We start from the raw sequence: 22604 nt of genomic DNA on the forward strand, positions 1-22604 counted from the left end.
TTGTGGCTAACAAGAGAAGCCAAAGCCAACATAAAAACTCAAGAGAGGGCATATATTAGAGCGAAATTAGTGGGAAGCTTTTAAAATCCAACAGAAGGCAACTAAAAAAACTCAGTCGGAAGCTAAAGATGGAATACAAAAGCAAACTAGCCAATAATATTAAAGAGGATACCAAAAGTTTCTTCAGGTACATAGTGTAAAAGAGAGAGTGGATATCGGACCACTGGAAAACGATGCTGGAGAGGTAGTTATGGGGGATAACGAAGTAGTGGATGAACTGAGTAAGTATTTTGTATCAGTCTTCACTGTGAAAGACACTAGCAGTATGGTGGAAGTTCCAGGTGTCAGGGGTCATGAAGTGTGTGAAGTGACCATAACTGGAGAGAAGGTTCTTGGGAAACTGAAAGCTCTGAAGGTAGATAAGTCACCTGGTGTACACCACAAGGGTCTGAAAGAGGTGGTTGAGGAGATTGTGGAAGTATTTATAATGATCTTTCAAGAATCACTAGATTTTGGAATGGTTCCAGAAGACTGGAAAATTGCAAAGGTCACTCCAGTCTAACTATAAGCCAGTTAGTCTGATCTCAGTGGTTGGGAAGATGTTGGAGTTGATTATTATGGATGAGATCTCAGGGTACTTAGAGGCACATGATAAAATGAGCTGTAGTCAGTGTGGTTTCCTCAAGGGAAAATCTTGCCTGACAAACCTGTTGGAATTCTTTGAAGAAATAACAAGCAAGATAGACCAAAGGACATCAATTGATGTTGTGTACTTGGATTTTCAGATGGCCTTTGACAAGGTGCCATACGAGGCTGCTTAACAAGCTATGAGCACGTAGTATCACAGGAAAGATTCTAGCATGGATAAATCAGTGGCTGATTGGCAGGAGGCAAAGAGTGGGAATAAAGAGAGCCTTTTCTGGTTGGCTGCCAGTGACGAGTGGTGTTCCACAGGGGTCTGTGTTGGGACTGATTCTTTTTATGTTATATGTTAATAATTTGGATGGTGGAATTGATGCCTTTGTTGCAAAGTTTGCAGATGATATGAAAATAGGTGGAGGGACAGATAGTTTTGACAGATAATTTGGAGAGGCTACAGAAGGATTAGGAGAATGGGCAAAGAAATGGCAGATGGAATATAGTGTCAGGAAGTGTATGGTCATGCACTTGGGTAGAAGAAACGAAAGGGTTGACTGTTTTCTAAGTGAAGAGAAAATACAAAAAACAAAGGGGTCTTTGTGCAGGATTCCCTAAAGGTTAACTTGCAGGTTGAATCTGTGGTGAGGAAGGCAATGGAAGGCAATATTCAAGAGGAATATAAAAGCAAGGATGCAAGTTTGAGACTTTATAAAGCTCTGGTGAGGCCTCTCTTGGAATATTATGAATTGTTTTGGGCCCCTTATCTTCGAAAGAATATGCTGAAACTGGAGGAGGTTCAAAGCAGGTTCACGAAAATGATTCCAGGATTGAATAGCTTGTCATAGAAAAGCATCTGATGGCTCTGGTCCTGTATTCACTGGAATTCAGAAGAATGGGGGGTGTGACCTCATTGAAACATATTGAATGGTGAAAGGCCTTGATAGAATGGATGTGAGAGGGTGTTTCCAGTGGTGGGAGAATCTAAGACCAGAGGGGACAGCCTCTGGATAGAAGGGCATCCTTTTAGATGAGGAGGAATTTCTTTAGCTAATGAGTGATACATCTGTGGAATTCTTTCCCACAGGCAACTGTGGAGACCAAGTCTTTATGTATATTTAAAACAGAGATTGATAGATTCTTGTTCGGTCAGGGCATGAAGGGATACAGGAGATTGGGACTGAGAGGAATGTTGGATCAGCCGTTATGAAATGACAGAGCAGTCTTAATAGGCCAAATGGCCTAATTCTGCTCCAATGTCTTATGGTCTTAGTAGTATGAAAATTGTTCACTGGGTGCCTGCAGAATTTGTTGGAAGGACGATTATATATTTTGAAAGTATCATGTTTTAAGGAACAAATGAGCCTCTAACTAAGACAAGTTTAAAAAAAAAGGTGTGTTTGTACCACTGCCTCAGCTAGAAGTATATCATAAACACAAAAGATTCTGCAGATGCTGGAAATCTAGAACCACACAGACAAAATGCTGGAGGAACTCGGCAGATCAGGCATTCCTATGGAAAGGAATAAGCATTTGATGATTCGGCCTGAGACTCTTTGTTAGGACTAGAAAGAAAGAGAGAAGCCAGATTAAGTAAGTGGGGAGGGGAACGAGTGCAAGCTGGAAGGTAATAAGTGAAGTTACGTGAGGGGGATGTTAGGTGGGTGGGGGACTGGGATGAAGTGAGAAGCTGGTAGGTGGGAAAGGTAAAGGGGTGAAGAAGATGGAATCTGATAGGACAGTGGACCATAAGAGAAAGGGAAGGTGGAGGCAGACCAGAGGGAGGTTATAAGCAGGTAAGGAGAAGAGAAGAGGTGAGAGGATAGCCAGAATTGGGAATGGGAGAAGAGAGAAGGGGAAAGCAGAGGAAAATTACCTGAAGTTTGAAAAATTGATGTGCATGCCATCAATTTGGCAACTACCCATATGAAATGAGTTATTGTTTCTCCAACCTGAGAATGGCCTCATTTTGCCAGCAGTGGAGGCCATGGACTGGCGTATCAGAATGGGATTAAACTTAAAATGGTTGGCCACTGGGTGATCCTGTCTTTGTTGGCCAATCAAAGGATATTCATAATTTTTTTTTAAATAAATAGTCAAGCATCCAAGTATAAAAATAAAACCTAAAGTTTCAATGTTTAAAAAAATGTAGTGTTAAATAGGTATTTGTAAACTTTTTAAAGTGAAAATGGATATCACCAAGTTAAGTCAAAATTGGCAGGGAGAAAATTTAAAATATCTTTAATGGGAAAACACATCAGATCAGGCCGCATTTGGTGAGGGAAGAAGAGGTCTGTGGTTTAAAAAAAGTGTGAATGATGGAAACAGTGGAACAGGCTATGTCAATGGAGAAAAGAAGAGAATCAATATTACATGACCAAGAGAAAATCTGCTGATGCTGGAAATCTAAGAAATACACAACAAACTGTTGGAGGAATTCTGAGTTCCTCCAATATTTTGTGTGTATTACATCAATATTACATGAATAATTTTACTGAAGAATTATCTAGTTATGGTACAGATAAAGCAAATAATTTGAAGTTGTTGAATTTGAGACGGAGCCCTGAAGTCTGCAGTTGCCTGGATGGAAGCTGCACTGCTCCAAAGAAGTTCAGTGTGGGATGAAGAATTGAATATGGAAGCTCAAGGTTATTCTTGAGTACTGAATGGAAGTGGTCACACAGGAGACTACATAGTGACCATCAAATGTAATACACCAAGTCTGAAAGATGTGCAGCTGATTCATCACTTCACCTGGAAAGGCTATTTCCTTCCCAGATGGTGGGAAGGGGTGAGGTAAAACATCAGGTATTAAATCTTTAGTTGCGAGGGATATGAGAACAGGAGTGGTTGATGGAGATGGAAGAATGGATCAGAGAATTGAAGGGATTGGCTTTTTCAGAATGGAGTCTGAAGAAGAAGGTGTTTAGTGATGGAATCTTGGTGGTGGAAATTGCAAAGGATGATCTGTTGAATGTGGAGTATGCTGGGGGGAGAAACTGAATGATGAATTGTTAATGACAATTTAAAGATTTCTGCTTTTAACTACTTGTCTGTTAATCCTGATGTAGTGTAGCAGTAATGACTTTGAATAGTAATAATTTCATTGTCATTAACCTACTACTTCTGTGCTGTTGTGATGAACACTATTTGAGACTTGCTAGAAATTATAACAGCAGATAATTTTGTGAAAAATGGAAAAGAATGATGCTACTTTATTGAAATGTTCTTCAGAATTCCATCAGCAGTCGAGCCACACTGATGGTTATTAACAAATCAATCAAGCGACATTTTCAGAGCCAGCGTTGATAAGTGGTTGCACACAAATATCCAAAGTTGATCTTTTGACCTGTTCCAATTCACAGTTAACTTTGCAAAAATGGCATGGGCCCTGATTCGGGAAAATGTAGGAATGAGGTACCAAAAGAACCTTTCATTTATATGGCACCTTTTAACTATTTCAAAAATTCCAAATTGCTTTATATTAGTTTGAGTTACTGGAAAGAAGCCATTCCTGTAATGCTGCCGAAAACTCTACTTAAGAGGAATGAGTCACACTCTCTTGTCTCATGTACTTCATAAGAAATTAGTGAAAGAGCAGGAAGGTATTGTGACTGCCAGTCACTCGAAGGTCAGCATTTAGAGCAGCCATGATGGGCTGATCTGTGATTCAAATGGACAATCTGAAAGTTTTTAAATATCTTATTTCTATTCAAATATTTCTAATTTTTAACTTCAATTTGTATGTTTGGAAGTCACAACTGCTTTCTAAAGCTCAATCACTTACAGCACCGGTACCCTGTGCCCTTTTAAATCGGTGGTACAGCAGTGGAAACTGCAAGTAATTTCTAACTAGTGGGAATGGACATCACACAGAACCTCTTGTCGTCCCAGAACACAGTCTACACAGTAAAGAAAGCTTACCAAAGCCTCTACTTTTTGAGGTGGGTGAAGAGAGCTGGACTTCGCACATCCATACTTGCGTCAATTTACAGATGTGCGGTAGAGAGCATACTGACAAACAGCCTCACCTTCCTGGTAAGGAAACTGCACCGTGAAGGCAGGAAGGTTCTACAATGGGTAGTTGAAACTGGCCAACTCATCACTTTCATCAGCCTAGCTGCCATCAAAGACATATATAAAGAAATGCATCGGAAAAAGGCCAGTAACATCATGAAGGATCCTACCCACCCCACTCATGGATTGTTCCCATCAGGTAGTAGGCTACGTAGTATCCATGCAAGACCACCAGACTCAAAAACAGTTACTTTCCCCCAACAGTAAGGCTGATCAATGTCTCCACCCACTAGTTTACTGGTTCCTTTCAGTCACCTTATGTATAGCCTAGCATCACTTTATGGACATACAGTCAACCTATGTATATGAACTATTGTATACATTTATATTTATTGTGTTTTTACTATTATTGTGTTCTTTATCTTTTGTGGGTGTTTCATGCTGCATCGGATCTTGAGTAATAATTATTTCATTCTCCTTTACACTCGTGTATAGGAAATGACATTGAACAATCTTGAATCTTCCTTCTATCATAGGGACACTTCAGAAACACTTGTTAGACTTTGAGATATGCTGAAAGGAATGAGAGTGTAACTTCCTTTCTGTTTGCATAACCACTTGAGTGAAACGATGTTAACATGCCAACAGCAGCAAACCTGAAGGGAATAGAAAGCATAATAATGCAATAAACCTGAATCAATGGATCAGTTTTTTTCCTCATCTTTATTTTCAGTTAATTTATCTTTTGCTTTACTATATCTTAGATTTATTTCCTGGAAGTAATAATAACTGTTTCTTTATTGAAGTCTTGTATTGTTGAAAATCTTACCAACCTTCAAATGTTAATCCAGTTTCCTGGTTTAAAGTGGAGTATCTAGCAGTAATTATTTTCAGATGTTCTGCATCCTGAGGAAGAGGCAAGCTGATCCTGGTGGAAAGTTGAGTGCTTTGCTAGATTTCTTTGTATGTCCTTCCTAAAGCAATATTTTTGCCATATTCAGAATTGAGCTTTGTAAAGGTTTTGTGTTTAGTTAGACACACGTCAAATTAAACGTGTCCTTGCATTTTCACAAAAAATACGAATGTGCAATGAGCAAATAGATGTGAATGAAACCCATGTAGATAATTACATGTGTTTTGTTCAAAACTTTAATAGTGTAGTTAATCATACTATGTGATATGTTTGAAAAGCTTATTTTTATGATAGAATACAAATTGCAACTTTCAGTTTTGATTTGCATGACAAAGAATATTCTAGGCTCTGGTAGATTTTATTTTTCAGTTTTTTAAAATAGATATAGATTGAAATTTTTTTCAATGTTGCTGTAAAAATTGGCTGCCAGTCTTGTTTAGTCTTCCTTTAAACCTTATTTTTCTTTATTTCTTAAATGTTGCGGCAAATCTAGTCGGTGGTGTTTTGCATATAAGTTTTATGTCAGAATCAGAATCAGATTTAATAACACCGGCATACATTGTGAAATTTGTTAACTTTACAGCAGCAGTACAATGAAATACATAACAGATAAATATAGAAAAAATCTGAGTTACATTAAGCATATATGTCTATTAAATAGTTAAGTTAAAATAACTAATGCATAATAACAGAAATAAAAATGTAGTGAGGTAGTGTTCATGGGTTCAATGTCCATTGAGAAACTGGATGGCAGAGGGAAAGGAGTGGTTCCTGAATTACAGAGTGTGTGCCTTCAGGCTTCTGTGCCTCCTTCCCGAAGATAACAGTGCGAAGAGGGCATGTCCTGGGTGGTGGAGATCCATAATGATGGACGCTGCCTTCCTAAGGCATCGGTCCTGGAAGATGTCTTGGATACTACGGAGGCTGGTACCTATGATAGAGCTGACTAACTTTACAAGTTTCTGCAACCTATTTTGATCTTGTGCAGTAATTTCCACCCTGCCCTCCCCCCCCCCCCGTAGCACATGGTGATGCAGCCAGTCAGAATGCTCTCCATGGTACATTTGTAGAAGTTTTTCAGTGTTTTAGTTGATAAACCAAATTCCGAATGAAATATAGCTGCTGTCTTGCCTTCTCTATAGCTACGTCAATATGTTGTGTCCAGGTTAGGTCCTCAGAGATATTGACACCTTGGAGCTTGAAATAGCTCACTCTTTCCACTTCTGATCCCTGTATGAGGATTGGTTTATGTGCCCTGGTCGTATCTTTCCCGAAGTCCAGAGTCGGCTCTTTGCTGTTGCTGCTGTTGAGTGCAAGACTGTTGCTGTGACACCACCCAACTAGCTGGTATATCGCATTCCTGTATGCTCTTTTGTCACCACCTGAAATTCTGCCAACAATGGTTGTATCATCAGCAAATTTATAGATGCTGTTTGAGCTAGGCCTAGCCACACTGGGTGTAGAGAGGGAGTAGAGCAGTGGGCTAAGCACACATCCCTGTGGAGTACCTGTGTTAATTGTTAACAAGGTGGAGATGTTACTTCTAATCTACACAGATGGTGTTTCTCCCATTAGGAATTCGAGGATCCAGTTGCAGAGGGAGGTACAGAGCTAGGTTCTGTAGCTTTTCAATTAAAACTATAGGAATGATGTTAAATGCTGAGCTATAGTCAATAAACTGCATCTTTGACATAGTTATTTGCATTGTTCGTGAACCAAGGGTGTGTGGAGAGCAATTGAGATCGCATCTGTTGTAGACCTTTTGTGGCGAAAGGCAAATTGCAGTAGGTCCAGGTCCACCCTGAGACAGGTGTTGATTCCAGCCATGAAGAGTCTCTCAATCTCACAGTTGTCACAAGTGAATGTCCATTAAATTCACCATTATGACTTCCACTTGTACAGTCCTGAACTCTCAATTAGCAATGCCCCATGTGGGAATGCTGCTTATATAATTGGACTTAGAATGTGCTTGCTCTATTGCTGGCTCATGCTTCTCTTGGATTGTGGCTGAATTTTAGTGAAATTGTGACAGTGGCCATTAGAAAGGTCATTGATTTATTTAGTGTTATTTAATGAAAGTGTAATTTGATGAAGGCTGCTGTTTTTAATTGTATTAAACATTTCTATAAATGGTAAACTCTTTACATGCCTCTTCATTTCAAAAACAAAGGATCTGGGAAAACAAACAGAATATCAAACTGCAACGATTGAAACAAGTATTGACATTTTTCCAGTGAAGTAACAGTAGTGTAATATACTTGTTGGAGCATACACAATAAGGCACTGTTCTTCTGAAAATTACCACAGCAACCTGGACTTGATGTAACTGGCGTTTTCTGTGGATACAAACTAAACAACAAGAACACTTTGGATTGAAAATGATGCATAGCTAAGAGGAACAGCAATGTACCGCGATCCAACTCCTTCCCCATCCTGGAAGTTGCTTGCACTTAATATAAGTTAAGATAAAGCCTAAAATTGATCACTCTAAGATACTATATTGATTGCCTGTGCATCTTTTATTATGAGAAATGCAGGTTTGAAAGCCGTTGACCAAAACACTGATTTAATCATTCTAGTGACAATTTACTTGAACTGCACTATTTGAAATTGGCCATATGGTTGACTGCAAGAAGGAAGACTTCCGACAGAAAAATGGAAACATGAAATTTAATTCATACAAGATTAATTATATGTTTTAAGACGGGAATATAGAGCAAATGGAAGGATATCAGAATATTTGTGACAAGAATTGGATCTACTGAATGTATGTCCGCAGTTCAAGATAGCATGGCAGTCCAATATATTAGTTAAAGAGGCAAACAGGGTGATTTCCATTATTATGAAGACAAAGGACATTAGAGCTTGGATATTAAACTTCATCTGTATTTATTGCTTGTTTATTCGCTTGTTAATTCTGGTTCCCTGCATTACAGGAAAGGCTAGATTGCACTAGAGGGAAGGAGGGGAGGATTGGTATTGGTTTATTCTTGTCACATGTACTGAGATACAATGAATTACCTTTGTGTGCCATCCAGTCAAACCATATTTTACATAAATGCATCAAGGTAGCAAAAAGCAAAGCAAGACCAAACTATAGTGGTGTAATTGCAGAGAAAGTGTAATGCTGGTAAACAAACAAGGGCAGGGTCATGACAGGGTAAATTAGGAGATCAAGTTTGCCTTTAGGTATGAAAGGCTCATATGAGAGTCTAATAGCAACTGGATAAAAGCTGTCCTTAAGTCAGGTGGAACATGTTTCCAAGCTTTTATCTCATGCACAACCAGTGAAGTGGATGGTCAGCACCTCTTCCCCAGGGCACCACTGCTCAATACAAGAGGACATGGCTTTAAGGTAAAGGGTGGAAAGTTCAAGGGGGATATTAGAGGAAGGTTTTTTACTTAGAGAGTGGTTGGTGTGTGGAATGCACTGCCTGAGTCAGTGGTGGAGGCAGATACACTAGTGAAGTTTAAGAGATTACTAGACAGGTATATGGAGAAATTTAAGGTGGGGGGGTTATATAGGAGGCAGGGTTTGAAGGTCGGCACAACATTGTGGGCCAAAGGGCCTGTAAAGTACTGTACTATTCTATGTTCTATGACAGGTAGCAAGGAACTTTGATTGTGGTGACTATTTCCTGAGGCAACGAAATATGCAGACAGAGTCCATGGAGAGAAGGCTGTATGTGTGATGGACTAGGCTGCATTCACAACTCTCCACAAGTTCTTGCAGTGTTGGCAGCAGATGTTTTCGTTAGCTGTGTTGTTTCCTTTGAACAGATGTTGCAGAGGGAAGACTTTCATTGGGGTGTTGCAAGGGTCCTAAAGGAAAGGATCCTTTTCCTTCAGCAAAGGTGCAACAGAAGCCAAGGCTTAAACTAATTCACAGAAGGATTAGAATGGAGCTGAAAAATAAATTGAGGCTGGTAGGGTCTGGGGCTTGATGTCTGAAAGGATAATGGTCTGAAATCCTCACCACATAGACTTGAAGAGCTACAGGGCAGTGAATCAAGTGCTCGATAGCATGTAATGAATGTTTGTTTCTAATAAGATATGCGGGGTTGAAAGCACAAGGAAAAATTGAAACAGGCAGTGATTCTTTTGGAAAAAGTATCTACTCAAAATGTCAATAGCTCAATTTCTTTCTTAGATACAGGGTGACTGATTTGCATTTTTGATCACAATTCTGCTTTCCACTATCTGACGGTGTTCTTAATTAAATAATGGGTTAAAATTATAGATGTAAAATTAACAGAAGACATGCTTTGCAGAAAAGGGCATAGAAAATGTTTGAATCAAAATTTTGAAATTACTATGCTTTTATTGAACATTGAAAGTCCATTCATAGCAAGATGTTTTGTTGTTTTCTTTAATCTTTACTGAACCTGTATCCAGAAAAATATTTGCAAACTGTATAGGACCCATAGAATAAGTATGAATCAAGGCTCTTCACATGCAATGTTGTATTTTGCCTTCTCACCAGATTCTTGGTCCTTTTCAATTGGCATGATGATACCACTTCATGTTCATTTGCTGTTTCATTTTACAATTTTGGTTTAAAAAGACTGGATTATTTCTTGGAAAATCTGCGTGCAAATAAATTTTCTATCAACATTGATCTTTCCAAAAAATATATGACTGTCTTATGATGCTTACAGAACGATTGTTGTGATAGAACAATATATTTTCAAGCAATGTAAAGCAACTTTGATATTTTATTTGCATTGAAGACAAACCAGATAACGTGGTTTTTGTTGCATAGAAACATAGAAAATAGGTGCAGGAGTAGGCCATTCAGCCCTTTGAACCTGCACCGCCATTCAGTATGATCATGGCTGATCTTCCAACTCAGAACCCTGTACCTGCCTTCTCTCCATACCCCCTGATCCCTTTAGCCACAAGGGCCATATCTAACTCCCTCTTAAATATAGCCAATGAACTGGCCTCAACGGTTTCCTGTGGCAGAGAATTCCACAGATTCACCACTCTCTGTGAAGAAGTTTTTCCTCATTTCAGTCCTAAAAGGCTTCCTCTTTATCCTTAAACTGTGACCCCTTGTTCTGGACTTCCCCAACATCGGGAACAATCTTCCTGCATCTAGCCTGTCCAATCCCTTTAGGATTTTATACGTTTCAATAAGATCCCCCCTCAATCTTCTAAATTCCAGCGAGTATAAGCCTAGTCAATCCAGTCTTTCATCATATGAAAGCCCTGCCATCCCAGGAATTAATCTGGTGAACCTTCTTTGTACTCCTTCTATGGCAAGAATGTCTTTCCTCAGAATAGGGCACCAAAACTGCACACAATACTCCAGGTGTGGTCTCACCAAGGGCTTGTACAACTGTAGTAGTACCTCCCTGCTCCTGTACTTGAATCCTCTTGCTATGAATGCCAGCATACCATTCGCCTTTTTCACCGCCTGCTGTACCTGCATGCCCACTTTCAAAGACTGGTGTATAATGACACCCAGGTCTTGTTGCACCTCCCCTTTTCCTAATCGGTCACCATTCAGATAATAATCTGTTTTCCTGTTTTTGCCACCAAAGTGGATAACCTCACATTTATCCACATTAAATTGCATCTGCCATGAATTTGCCCACTCACATAACCTATCCAAGTCACCCTGCATCCTCTTAGCATCCTCCTCACAGCTAACACTGCCGCCCAGCTTCGTGTCATCCACAAACTTGGAGATGCTGCATTTAATTCCCTCATCTAAGTCATTAATATATATTGTAAACAACTGGGGTGCCAGCACTGAGCCGTGCGGTACCCCACTAGTCACTGCCTGCCATTCTGAAAAGGTCCCGTTTATTCCCACCCTTTGCTTCCTGTCGGCCAACCAATTCTCTATCCACATCCATACCATACCGCCAGTACCGTGTGCTTTAAGTTTGCACACTAATCTCCTGTGTGGGAGTGTGAGAGTGTGGGAGTTGCAACAATGTGTGGTCTAACTAATTTGGAAGGGCTGTGTCCTTTAATATAGATGTCAAAGGTCATTATAGTGATGTGAGATTACTGCATTCTGATTTTAAAAATATCTTAGACATTTACACACAGGATGCTTTGCCCCTTGGGGTATATTTCATCAGTGCAAAATGTCCTCTGATGATGATGCTGAAGATGATTGTTGGCTGTGGATTCACCTTTAAGAGTGCTTCAGAATGAAGCTCCATTCTGACCTTAGAAAAACAGGGTTGCTAGATCAATTAGAGAAATCTTGGTTAATTATTCATTTTTTTTTCTGGGTGTTTTATAAAGTTGCATTATTCTTGCCAAGATCAACTAACTTGGCATTTACTGACAATTCTCCTGAAGGCTTGGTTTGTTTCAGTTATTTATATTGACCAATGAACTAGATAACTTATTCCAATAACACATGCCACGTGAAAGATAGCATATCTGACAAGAATAGCAGCATTCCTTTTGTTCTGCATTGTATTGCCCGTCTAAAATCTGACTCAACTCATGGGCAAAACTTGAACTTCCATTCACATAATTTGCAGATGAGAATGTCATTGCTGGCTTAATAGTAGAAACTTGTATTTTATCAAATCAGAACTTTTATACATTTATTCCTTTATAATATGTAACCTTTTTCCATATTGCGACCTGCTACATTTGTTTAATTGGACTATTGAAATTAATTCAACAAGTGAATAAATAATTTTTCTACTTTTTTAAAAAAACATCCATCTTTGATTTAGTTGGTTATACACCTTTGTCAAGAATGGAAGCATAATCTATATTGCAGCTGACAAGGTTAAAGAGCATTCTTTTTTTTAGATTACTGACAATTTTCAATCTTTTTATTAGTTTCGTAATAATAAACATAACACAGTAATGGTACAAAGTTATTGGGAATACATTAATATAATTGGCATAGTTAATTATAAAGCCAGTTGACACTTAGATGATGAACCTCCCAATCATATAGGATACAGATGAACAATATAAAACAAAGAAAAATATCTTTAAAAAATCATGAAAAAGGAAAAAAAAATAACACTATAACCCCCCCCCCAAAAAAAATAATTTAAACAGTATTAATCAACTAAGCTAAAAAAAAAAGACATGGGCTGTTATGTAACATCATTTAAAAAAAAGGAAATCTTAGTGTCGACGACTCCGTTCCTCTCAACCAATATTACAAAGAAATAAGTTTGGAAAAGGTCAAATTACGTCATATGAAAATGTTTAATAAATGGCCTCCAGGTCTTTTCGAATTTAATAGAGGGATCATAAACAACACTTCTAATTTTTTCCAAATATAAACACAACATAGTTTGAGAGAACCAATGAAACGTGGTAGGAGGATTAATCTCTTTCCAATTCAGCAAAATGGATCTTCTAGTCATTAATGTAAGAAGATTCAAGATTCAATTCATTCTAACCATAAATCAGATATGCAGGGCAGAATGAGACAGCATTTCTCAGGGGCAGTGCAATCATAACATAACAAACGCAACACTAAATAATAAACTTAACAATAAATAGTAAAACACAACAGCCACATGTCAGTTAAATCAGTTATAAGTGTCCAGTGCAAGTTAAAAGTGGATGATTATCTGCAGTTAATTAATTAAGTTATAAATTAATTAAGTTAATAAATTAAGTCAATAAGTACATAGGGATTGGATAATTATGTCTGCGGGCAGGAGCAAGCATGAACAAATTAAGATATAAACACCTACAATGGTTGATACATAGGCTTATATACAACATTTTGGACCAGTGGAAATGGTCCAGAAGGGTTATATGGAAACTATTATTACCATTTTTCTTAACAACTAATTCCATTACTTAGCCTAATAGGTTAGATTTGCCACAGTACATAATTATCTATTTAAATGTTTATTTTCCTTTTATATCATCTCAATGTGTACTTAAGAATGTATAAATAATTGTAGTTTTATACATATAAAAAAATGGAAAAGGTTATATGTGTGAAAAAAGTACATGATATTTGTGAATTCCTTATCCAAATAAAAATAAAATTTAAAAAAAAATTCCACTGTAAAACCATCAGGACTAGGTGCTTTGCTGGAATTCATTGAGGAGATTACAGCTATTATTTCTTCCTCTGTAATAGGAGTTTCTAATGTTAAACAATCTTCGGATGATAATTTCAGAAAATTCAATTTTCTTAAAAAGTTGCATGTTAAAATCATGAGGAAAGTCAGAATGGTGTAAAGAGGTATAAAATTCTTGAAAAGTTTTGTTTATCTCGTCATGATCAACTGTCAAAGTATCATCATGTTTACGGATCTTAATAATTTAATGTTTAACCAAAGTAGTTTTCAATTGATTAGCTAATAATTTACCCGATTTATTACTATGAATATAAAACTCACTTCTAGTTTTCATTAATTGATTTTCAATCAAGGATGTTAATAATAAACTATGTTCCATTTGGAGTTTAACTCTCTGTTTATAAAGCTCCTTGCTAGGAGCAATAGAATATTTCTTATCAGTTAATCTTATCAACCAACAAAAGTGTTTCATTCTTAATATGTTTTTTCAAACCAACAGAATAGGAAATAATTTGTCCGTGGATCCCATGCTGTCCCGTTGGAAATTTCTTCTGCAATATTAGTTAAAAAGAAGAAATCAATCTGTTCCTTCATAAACTTAACAAAGTCCAAGTCTTGAAGCAAATTAGAATTAAATCGCCATTGTCTATTAGTAGAAGAAGTATCCATTAACTTAATAGAAAGTTTCATTGGAGCATGATCCAAAATGGCGATAATGTCATAATTGCAATCAATTACAGATGGAATTAAATGAGAGTCAATAAAAAAGTAGTCAATTCTAGAATAGCAATGATAATGATAGTTAAAGAGCATTCAAAGCAAGAATAACACTGGTTGATTGATATTAGGGTGATACTTTAATTAGGATAACTTTTCTGTCCTCAGGGTGATTTTCAGGAAAAAAAATAGTTTTTACAAAAACAAGTACTGTAGGTTAGGTAATTGTAGCTCTAAACTTTTTTTCAGAATGCTTCATAAATAATATTTTCTTAATTTTTAAGTGAGTTAAAAACTTAAATGTGGCAGAATTTCACTACTTTGGGCTTGCCCCCTACCCAGAGTCTGTAACTTTGTCTTCAAAATAAAGTAGTAATAAGTATGCAATTCATGAAGTTTTTAGTTTGTGTTTTCTCACAAGAACTTTTAAACACATGTCAAATTCATGTGAGTTATACAATTTGTACATTCTTTATGACGAACCAATGTCCGCAACATCACTAATGTGCAACACATCCAGTCAGTTTTTTTCAAACAACTGCTTATGTGGTTGCCAAGGAAGTGAGATGGGGATAGGGGAGCATGTGGCTGTCATGGTAGAAGACTGACATTTTGATGTTCAGAAATGTGAGCAATATAGATTTATACCTCCTGATCTGTGAGTATGTTTATTATATGTCATTACTAAATTACTGTTTGAGTGTTTTAACTGAAGAAAAAATAACTTCACTTTATTTCTGTATATTTAAATTCCATTTACAAGTTAGTTATCCGGTCGACTTAGCCAGTATGAAACTTAGCCAATTTCTTCTTTTAAAAAGTGAGAAATGTCATTACAATCATACAGCTGGTGGTGAAGTTGTCAAGATGGCCCCAAAATCATCAGCGGACCTATCAAAAAAAAATACACAGACACAATTAAAGAAGACCCAGTGAAATATCAGCAGTACCTTGAAAGAGAGAGAGATGGGGGAAAAAAGGGACCCAGGAAAACTAAGATCATCTCACAATTACTGAAGTGCAAATAGAGACTAAAGAGATGACAGTGGAGAGTTAATTAAAGAAAGAAAAAGGCTGCTGATGAGAAAACACAGGGAGAACGGAAAGAATACCCTACCAGAATATCCAGTAGGCCAACAAAAAGAGCAGAATGACCTCATTTTCTCGAGACTTGACCTATGGATTTTGACAGGCCTAACCCACACGGTACCTGACTGGCAGAACACAGTACGTGTGCTTGCAACACTGTGTGTCCGACAGAGTGATCAGCAGCACTGGGGCTCTACAGGGGACTGTCTTGTCTCCCTTTCTCTTCACCATTTACGGCTCGGACTTCAACTACTGCACAGAGTCCTGTCATCTTCAGAAGTTTTCTGATGACTCTGCCATAGTTGGATGCATCGGCAAGGGAGATGAGGCTGAGTATATGGCTATGGTAGGAAACTTTGTCACATGGTGTGAGCAGAGTTATCTGCAGCTTATTGTGAAGAAGACTAAGGAGCTGGTGGTAGACCTGAGGAGAGCTAAGGTACTGGTGACTCCTGTTTCCATCCAGGGGGTCAGTGTGGACATGGTGGAGGATTACAAATACCTGGGGATAGGAATTGACAATAAACTGGACTGGTCAAAGAACACTGAGGCTGTCTACAAGAAGGGTCAGAGCCGTCTCTATTTCCTGAGGAGACTGAGGTCCTTTAACATCTGCCGGACGATGCTGAGGATGTTCTACGAGTCTGTGGTGGCCAGTGCTATCATGTTTGCTGTTGTGTGCTGGGGCAGCAGGCTGAGGGTGGCAGACACCAACAGAATCAACAAACTCATTCGTAAGGCCAGTGATGTTGTGGGGATGGAACTGGACTCTTGCATGGTGGTGTCTGAAAAGAGGATGCTATCTAAGTTGCATGCCATCTTGGTCAATGTCTCCCATCCACTACATAATGTACTGGGTGGGCACAGGAGTACATTCAGCCAGAGACTCATTCCTCCGAGATGCAGCACAGAGCGTCATAGGAAGTCATTCCTGCCTGTGGCCATCAAACTTTACAACTCCTCCCTTGGAGGGTCAGACACCCTGAGCCGATAGGCTGGTCCTGGACTTATTTCATAATTTACTGGCATAATTTACATTCTACTATTTAACTATTTATGGTTCTATTACTATTTATTATTTATGGTGCAACTGTAATGAAAACCAATTTCCGCCAGAATCAATAAAGTATGGCTATGACTATGAATCGCCTCATAGGAGAGGCCAGAAAAATGTGAGAGCAAACAGAGCTAAAGGATACTGTGATCTCACTGAAGCCCATGTGAAATTTTATGACACTTTGTCTTTAATTGTAAGTTTTGCTTCTTCTAATTAGACATGTTTTGTTAGAGTTAATGTTAAAATAAAGCCATTGTTTTTCAATGTCAAAAGTATTTTGTCATTACCATTACAGTGCATATTTTGTTTGGAAATGAAGTTTGATTTAGAAATTTTGGTTTGAACTCATTTGCTGGAGTCAAGTGCTTTGATGCCAAAATTGGCATTCTATCAAAAAAGGGTTAAATTCCAATAGTCTAATTAGTAAACAAATGTGTTATTTAGCCAAGGAAAATGTTGACATGCTTAAGAAAATGTGTCTCAAAAATATACTCTTAATGTACTTAAAAAAAAAGTTAAAACAGATTTATTAAAGGGCATGGTTTTTATTTGCAGGATTGACTGAAATCTTTCTCATTTCATCTTAAATTAAATTAAGAACTTTGATGGTATGATGAAAATAACGCTTATCCATGAAAACTCTGCAAGAACGCCTTAAAATATGAAAGCTCTCTTAAAGATTGATCAATGCCAAACTCTGGCCTTCATTCCAGAACCTAAAATAAAGATTATAACATAAAGAATACAGAGTATGAAGTAATGTCATTTTTCAGAATTTCAAGTAGGTAAAAATGTCACTGATTGAAGAATCACCCATTAAAGTTCTTTGAGGAAAAATGTAATTTCAGTACTTGAAAACCACTTCTCAAATAATTATTAGTTATTGAAGTATGCCTGTATTCTTTTATTCAGGGAACTTTTGTGCATTGGACATCATAATCTCAATTGTGAATTTTTATTACGATACTTTTCTCAAAATGTTATATGACTTGTTGTAATTTAATTTAAGTATGGTCACATTAATTAATTGCAAAATTTGAAGGAAAAGTTGAATAAAGCTATATGGAAGCAAAGGAGATTATTTCTTTTGAATTTAAGCTGTGTTAGTAATTCTGAAAAAATTAAATGTTTATGGATTAATCAATTCTTCTTTTCTCTTTCAGATCCATTGGACTAAACTGAAAACTCATCCAATCTGCTTGGTAAAATTTCATTTTATGACAGTAATTAAATATAAATTGTGTGCTAAGTGCTTCAGTTTCTGATGAGACTTGACACCAAAAGGAATAATTGAGCAGCTTGGTTTTTAAATTAAGTTCATTATTCAGAGCAATGTTTAATATGCATTTATCTATATTATAGTGTATTCCTGAGGGAAGTAGAATGAATAATGTTCATATATCTGTTCTACTATTCAGTTCTACTATTTGCATATGAAGGTCTGAACTACATCCAGCATTTTGCCATTGAGTGGCAGAAAACCTCGAAACCAGAATGTTTATTATCACTGACTTGTGTTATGAAATTTGTTGTTTTGTGGCAACAGTACAATGCAATGCACTTACCTATCACCAAGCAAGAAAAGATTAATTTGTGGAAGCCAATTTGCACAGCCCCCTGACATCACTGTGGCAATTCACAGATATACTGTGACAGTAGAATCAGAATCAGGTTTAATGTCAGTAATGTAAGCTGAGAACTTTGTTGTTTTGTGGTAGCATTGTAATGCAGACATAACAAATTACTATAAGTTACAATAAAAATAAGTAAGTAGCACAAAAGAGGAATAGTGAGATAGTGCTCATGGACTTCTCAGAGTCTGATGGCAGAGGGGAAGATATTGTTCCTAAAATGTTGAGTTTCAGATTTTAGGCTCCTGTACATCCATCCTGACAGTGGCAATGAGAAGGGGGCATGTCCTAGATGGTGAGGGTCTTTAATGATACTTAGTTGATATTATTTGCAAGATGCCACCACATTCATGATTTGCACACCGAGGTGGATATTCACTTTTCACCAGTGTTTTCAAAACTGCTCTGATGGATTGTCATGTAGTCCAGTAGGAACACATGAACTTGTGTAGTTTCCCTTTGATTATGCTGGAGAATCTGCGTGCAGCATCTGCCCAGCTTCTCTATTCCGGTGAGCAAGTTAATGTGCAATTGAGTACAGTTTCATTTAATTTCAAATATATTAATATTTTCAGGTTTTTTAGTACTATATGAATGTTAGAAGACATTAAGAAGCATTCCAAATGCTTCATGTGGCTGAAATGTAAGATATGTCTCAGCTTGTAATAATAATGCCCCCCCCCCAACCTCATACTGAACTTCAATCTAATATAACTTGCACCTTTCAAAATTCTGTTACTGGACCAGGCCATGCCACTGAGCATCAGGCAACTGGAATGCAAGTAGCAAAAAGGAATTTTCAAAGTTAAACCACCATATTAGTCAATGGCAAGGGCTAGTGAATGGTATTGACAAGTTCAAGTTTATTATCATTCAACCGAACACGTATACTGCCAAATGAGATAATGTTCCAGGGGGCACAGATTAATACATACAACTCACAGACATAACACATAAAGTAATACTACCGCTAGTAACTTAACAAATAATACATATATGATACAAGTTTAAGAAAATAAGCAGTATGGTGATGCCGGGGGCTTCTAACGTAATGAGTCCTGGGTGGTGGCAGGACGTTCAGTAGTCTTATGTCCTCGGGGGGTGTGGGCAAGAAGCTGCTTCTCATCCTAACAGTTCTTGCCCTAAAGCTATAGGACCTCCTGCTTAATGGTAGGGCGTGTTAAAAAGATTGTTGGACAGATGAGAGTGATCACTGACAATGCTAATGGCTCTGCATATTCAGTACTCCTGATAAATGGGTGGAAGAGAGACCCTCATGATCCTCTCAGCAGCCCTCCCAATCCTTTGCAGGGACTTGTGGTCAGATGCCTTGCAATTCCTGCACCAGACCAGGACACTCTTAATGTTGGTCCTGTAAAAATTGGTTAAAATGAGGGGTGGGTGGGAGCTTCACTCGCTTCAATCTCATTAGGAAGTGGAGATGCTGCTGTGCTTTTTTGACCAAAGAAATGGTTCTGAGGGACAAGGTGAAATCGTCTGTTATGTGCACTTGCAGAAACTTGGTGTTCCTATTTCTCTACATAGAGGAGCAGTGCATGTTCAGTGAAGAGTGGTCACCCTGCACTTCCCAAAGTCCACAATCATCTCTCTGGTCTGTCCATGTGAGACTCTAGTTGTTGTGCTTGTACCATTCTACCATCCGCTCCATTTCCTTTGTGTACACCGTCTCGTCGTTATGGATGAGGCCAACCACTGTTGTGTCATCAGCGGATTTGATGATTCGGTTTGAGCTAGATCTAGCAACGCAGTCATGTGTCAGCATTGTGAACAGTCGCCAGAGAACGAAGCCCTGGGGAGTGCCAGTGGTCTGTGTGATGGAGCTAGAGATGCTTCTGCCAACATGGACTGATTGTGGCCTTTCTGTCAAGAAGTCCAGGATCCAGTTACAGAGAGAAGTGTTGAGACCAAACAAGGATAGTTTGAGTTACGATCATATTGAACACCAAGCTGGCAGAACAGGATTGAGTGGGAGTGCAGATGCTATGGAATTATCAGTGGACTGATTTGAGTGATAAGCAAACTGGTAAATACTGGGTCATGATCTTAGAGTGAATTCTCACAAGTTGGCGAGGTTTGCATGATTAATTTTTAAGTAACATTGATTTTTTTTCCCCAGAACACTTGTATTGTCATATAAGCAGCCACACAAATGTAGTTCCTTCAGTGACTCTATTTAACCCATTTTAAACCAGTCCAAACTAATCCCATTTGCCTGCAAGTGATCCATAAGCCTCTATGCCCTATCACGTGGTATGACTACATACCTATCTAAATACGTCTTAAATGTTCCCATTGTATCTGTTTCCACCATCATTCAAATCAAGTTCAAGGGGAAGGGAGGGAGGGAATGTTCCCCTCCCCCTCCCCTCCCCAAATTCACATTCAAATTCAAGTTTAATTATCATTCAGCCATACATGATTACTGTTGAGTGAAACAGCATTCTTCTGGGGCAAACATGCAAACATACAGAGTACATTTCAAAATAGCAAACAAAAAAAACATAGTCACACATTAAAAAAAAACACACGTAGTCCAAGACCCTGAGCAGCATGTCCCACAAATTGATTGTACAGATTACTGGCAATGCCAGTTTGTCATTCCACCAATTGAACACTTGGCGGGCAGCACCAATGGGACAGGCTAGCCCCCAGTTGAGCCTGGATGCCACGCTACACCCCCTCCAGTGAATCTCTCCTGGACTGCAGCAATGGGCAAGCCCGCTGCTTGAGACCTAGTCCTCGTTACAACCGAGGGCACGCAGCTCCCATGCCGCCAGTCGCCACCAAACAAGGGAAACCAGTCTGCAGCAATGTGTTCTAGGCAGCTACTGTTCTGCTTTTTCAAAAATTTAATTGTCTTATAAAGCCAACGTCCTGGTGGATCTCTTCTGTACCTTGTCCAAAGCCTCCACAACCTTGCTTCAAAGCCATGATGACCAGAAATGCACACAATTCTCCAATGTCGCCTTAACCAAAGATTAATTATGCTGCAGCATGCTTTTCATACTTTCACATTCAACACTGACTATTGAAGACAAGTATGTTGAATGCCCTACATGTGTGTTGCCACTGTCAGGGAGTTATACACTTGCACCCCAGGATTCCTCGGTACTTCAGTGATTCGAAAGGTCCTGCCATTACACTATTATCTATAGTAATACTGTTGATCACTTCTGGGGAAAAAAATTCTTTCTTTTCATGAGAAGCTATTTCCCATAATATTTTGTACAAACTTGTGGGCAAATTCAGCTTTTGGGAAAAGTTGAGTTGTGGAAAATAAAGACAGGTGACATTAGTTTTCTTAAGCATTGTAAGATTATCTGAGTTTTTGCATACCTATTAATCACTATTCAAGCTATATGTAGGTACTGGTAAAGTAGCAATGAAAGTCAGGTGTAATCACCCTTTGAAAAGTCCGATAATGCATTTTTGTTCAGGATCATACAGGAAGCATGCCACTTCAGTCAAATTCTGGATTGGTATCATTGTCGGTAGAACTGTATTTTTTTTGTTGAATTCCATATCATTCCATATGAAATATACATGGAACTGAAGTGAACAATTTTTAGTCATTTCAATCTGGATATTGAGCTTTTTATTTCCTCTTTGTTTAGTATCTGGATAAGGTAGAAATGGAGATGAGAACTTGTGAGGAGCCTCGTCCTCCTAATGGTCCATCTCCTATCGCAACAGCTTCGGGGCAGAGGTGAGATATGTCAACAAATCATTCAGAAAAAACTTCTATAGTCAAAATCTATCATTTGCATTTCTGCTTTCAAATATAATATGTTCTAGATGCAATGCAAATGGTTTGTAAAATTACAAAGCTATATATTTTTTAGAATAGTTAATGATATTTATTTTGCTACTTTTAACAAGTAAGCTGATCACCAATAATTGATAAGTTAAATTAGTTCAGTTCATAATTTATGTTTTCTTCTTCCTATAGTGAGTATGGCTTTGCTGAAAAAGTTGTAGAAGGTATCTCCCTTTCTGTGAATTCCATCATTATTAAGATCAAGGCAAGAGCTTTTAATGCATCTTTTGAGTTGTCCCAGCTGCAAATATATAGTGTAAATACAAGTTGGCAACAAAGTGACCTACGATTCACCCGAATACAAGATGCTCAACGTGGTGAGGTAAATTATATCTTTATTTTGGAATTGGTCTTGCTCTTGCATTATTTTATTGTTCAACTGCATGAATGACAGTCAGATTTTGTGTGCATGAAGAGCACTTGAATCATATAATAATGATCATAAAATTCTGATACTGGGCCCATATTTGTGTCACCCTGTGTCTCTGAGTAAACTAACTTGTATGTTTGCAGAGACCTCTTGACTCTATATATTTTGAGAAATAAGAATGTGAAAATTTGGAGAATCTCAGCCTCATGGTCAATAAATGACACTTCTGGAGTAGGCAAAGATACAAATTCTACTCTGCAAGACGACTCTGAAATTGCCTATCATTCCAGTTTGTTGTGA

At 38.0% G+C, this 22604-nt stretch overlaps 1 protein-coding gene across 5 annotated transcripts in view; it reads left to right on the forward strand.

Annotated features, from left to right (window-relative positions):
• The window catches only part of bltp3b (bridge-like lipid transfer protein family member 3B), a 132097-nt gene that overhangs the window by 42708 nt on the left and 66785 nt on the right, over positions 1 to 22604 (forward strand). For all 5 annotated transcript variants that reach the window (XM_072241507.1, XM_072241505.1, XM_072241508.1 and 2 more), the window contains exons 3-5: positions 17629 to 17667; positions 21732 to 21823; positions 22067 to 22256. In XM_072241507.1, coding sequence (XP_072097608.1) covers positions 17629 to 17667; positions 21732 to 21823; positions 22067 to 22256 — 321 coding nt within the window. The remainder of the gene's footprint in view (positions 1 to 17628; positions 17668 to 21731; positions 21824 to 22066; positions 22257 to 22604) is intronic.

Source organism: Mobula birostris, chromosome 23 (assembly GCF_030028105.1).
Source record: "Mobula birostris isolate sMobBir1 chromosome 23, sMobBir1.hap1, whole genome shotgun sequence".
Lineage (NCBI taxonomy): Eukaryota > Metazoa > Chordata > Chondrichthyes > Myliobatiformes > Myliobatidae > Mobula > Mobula birostris.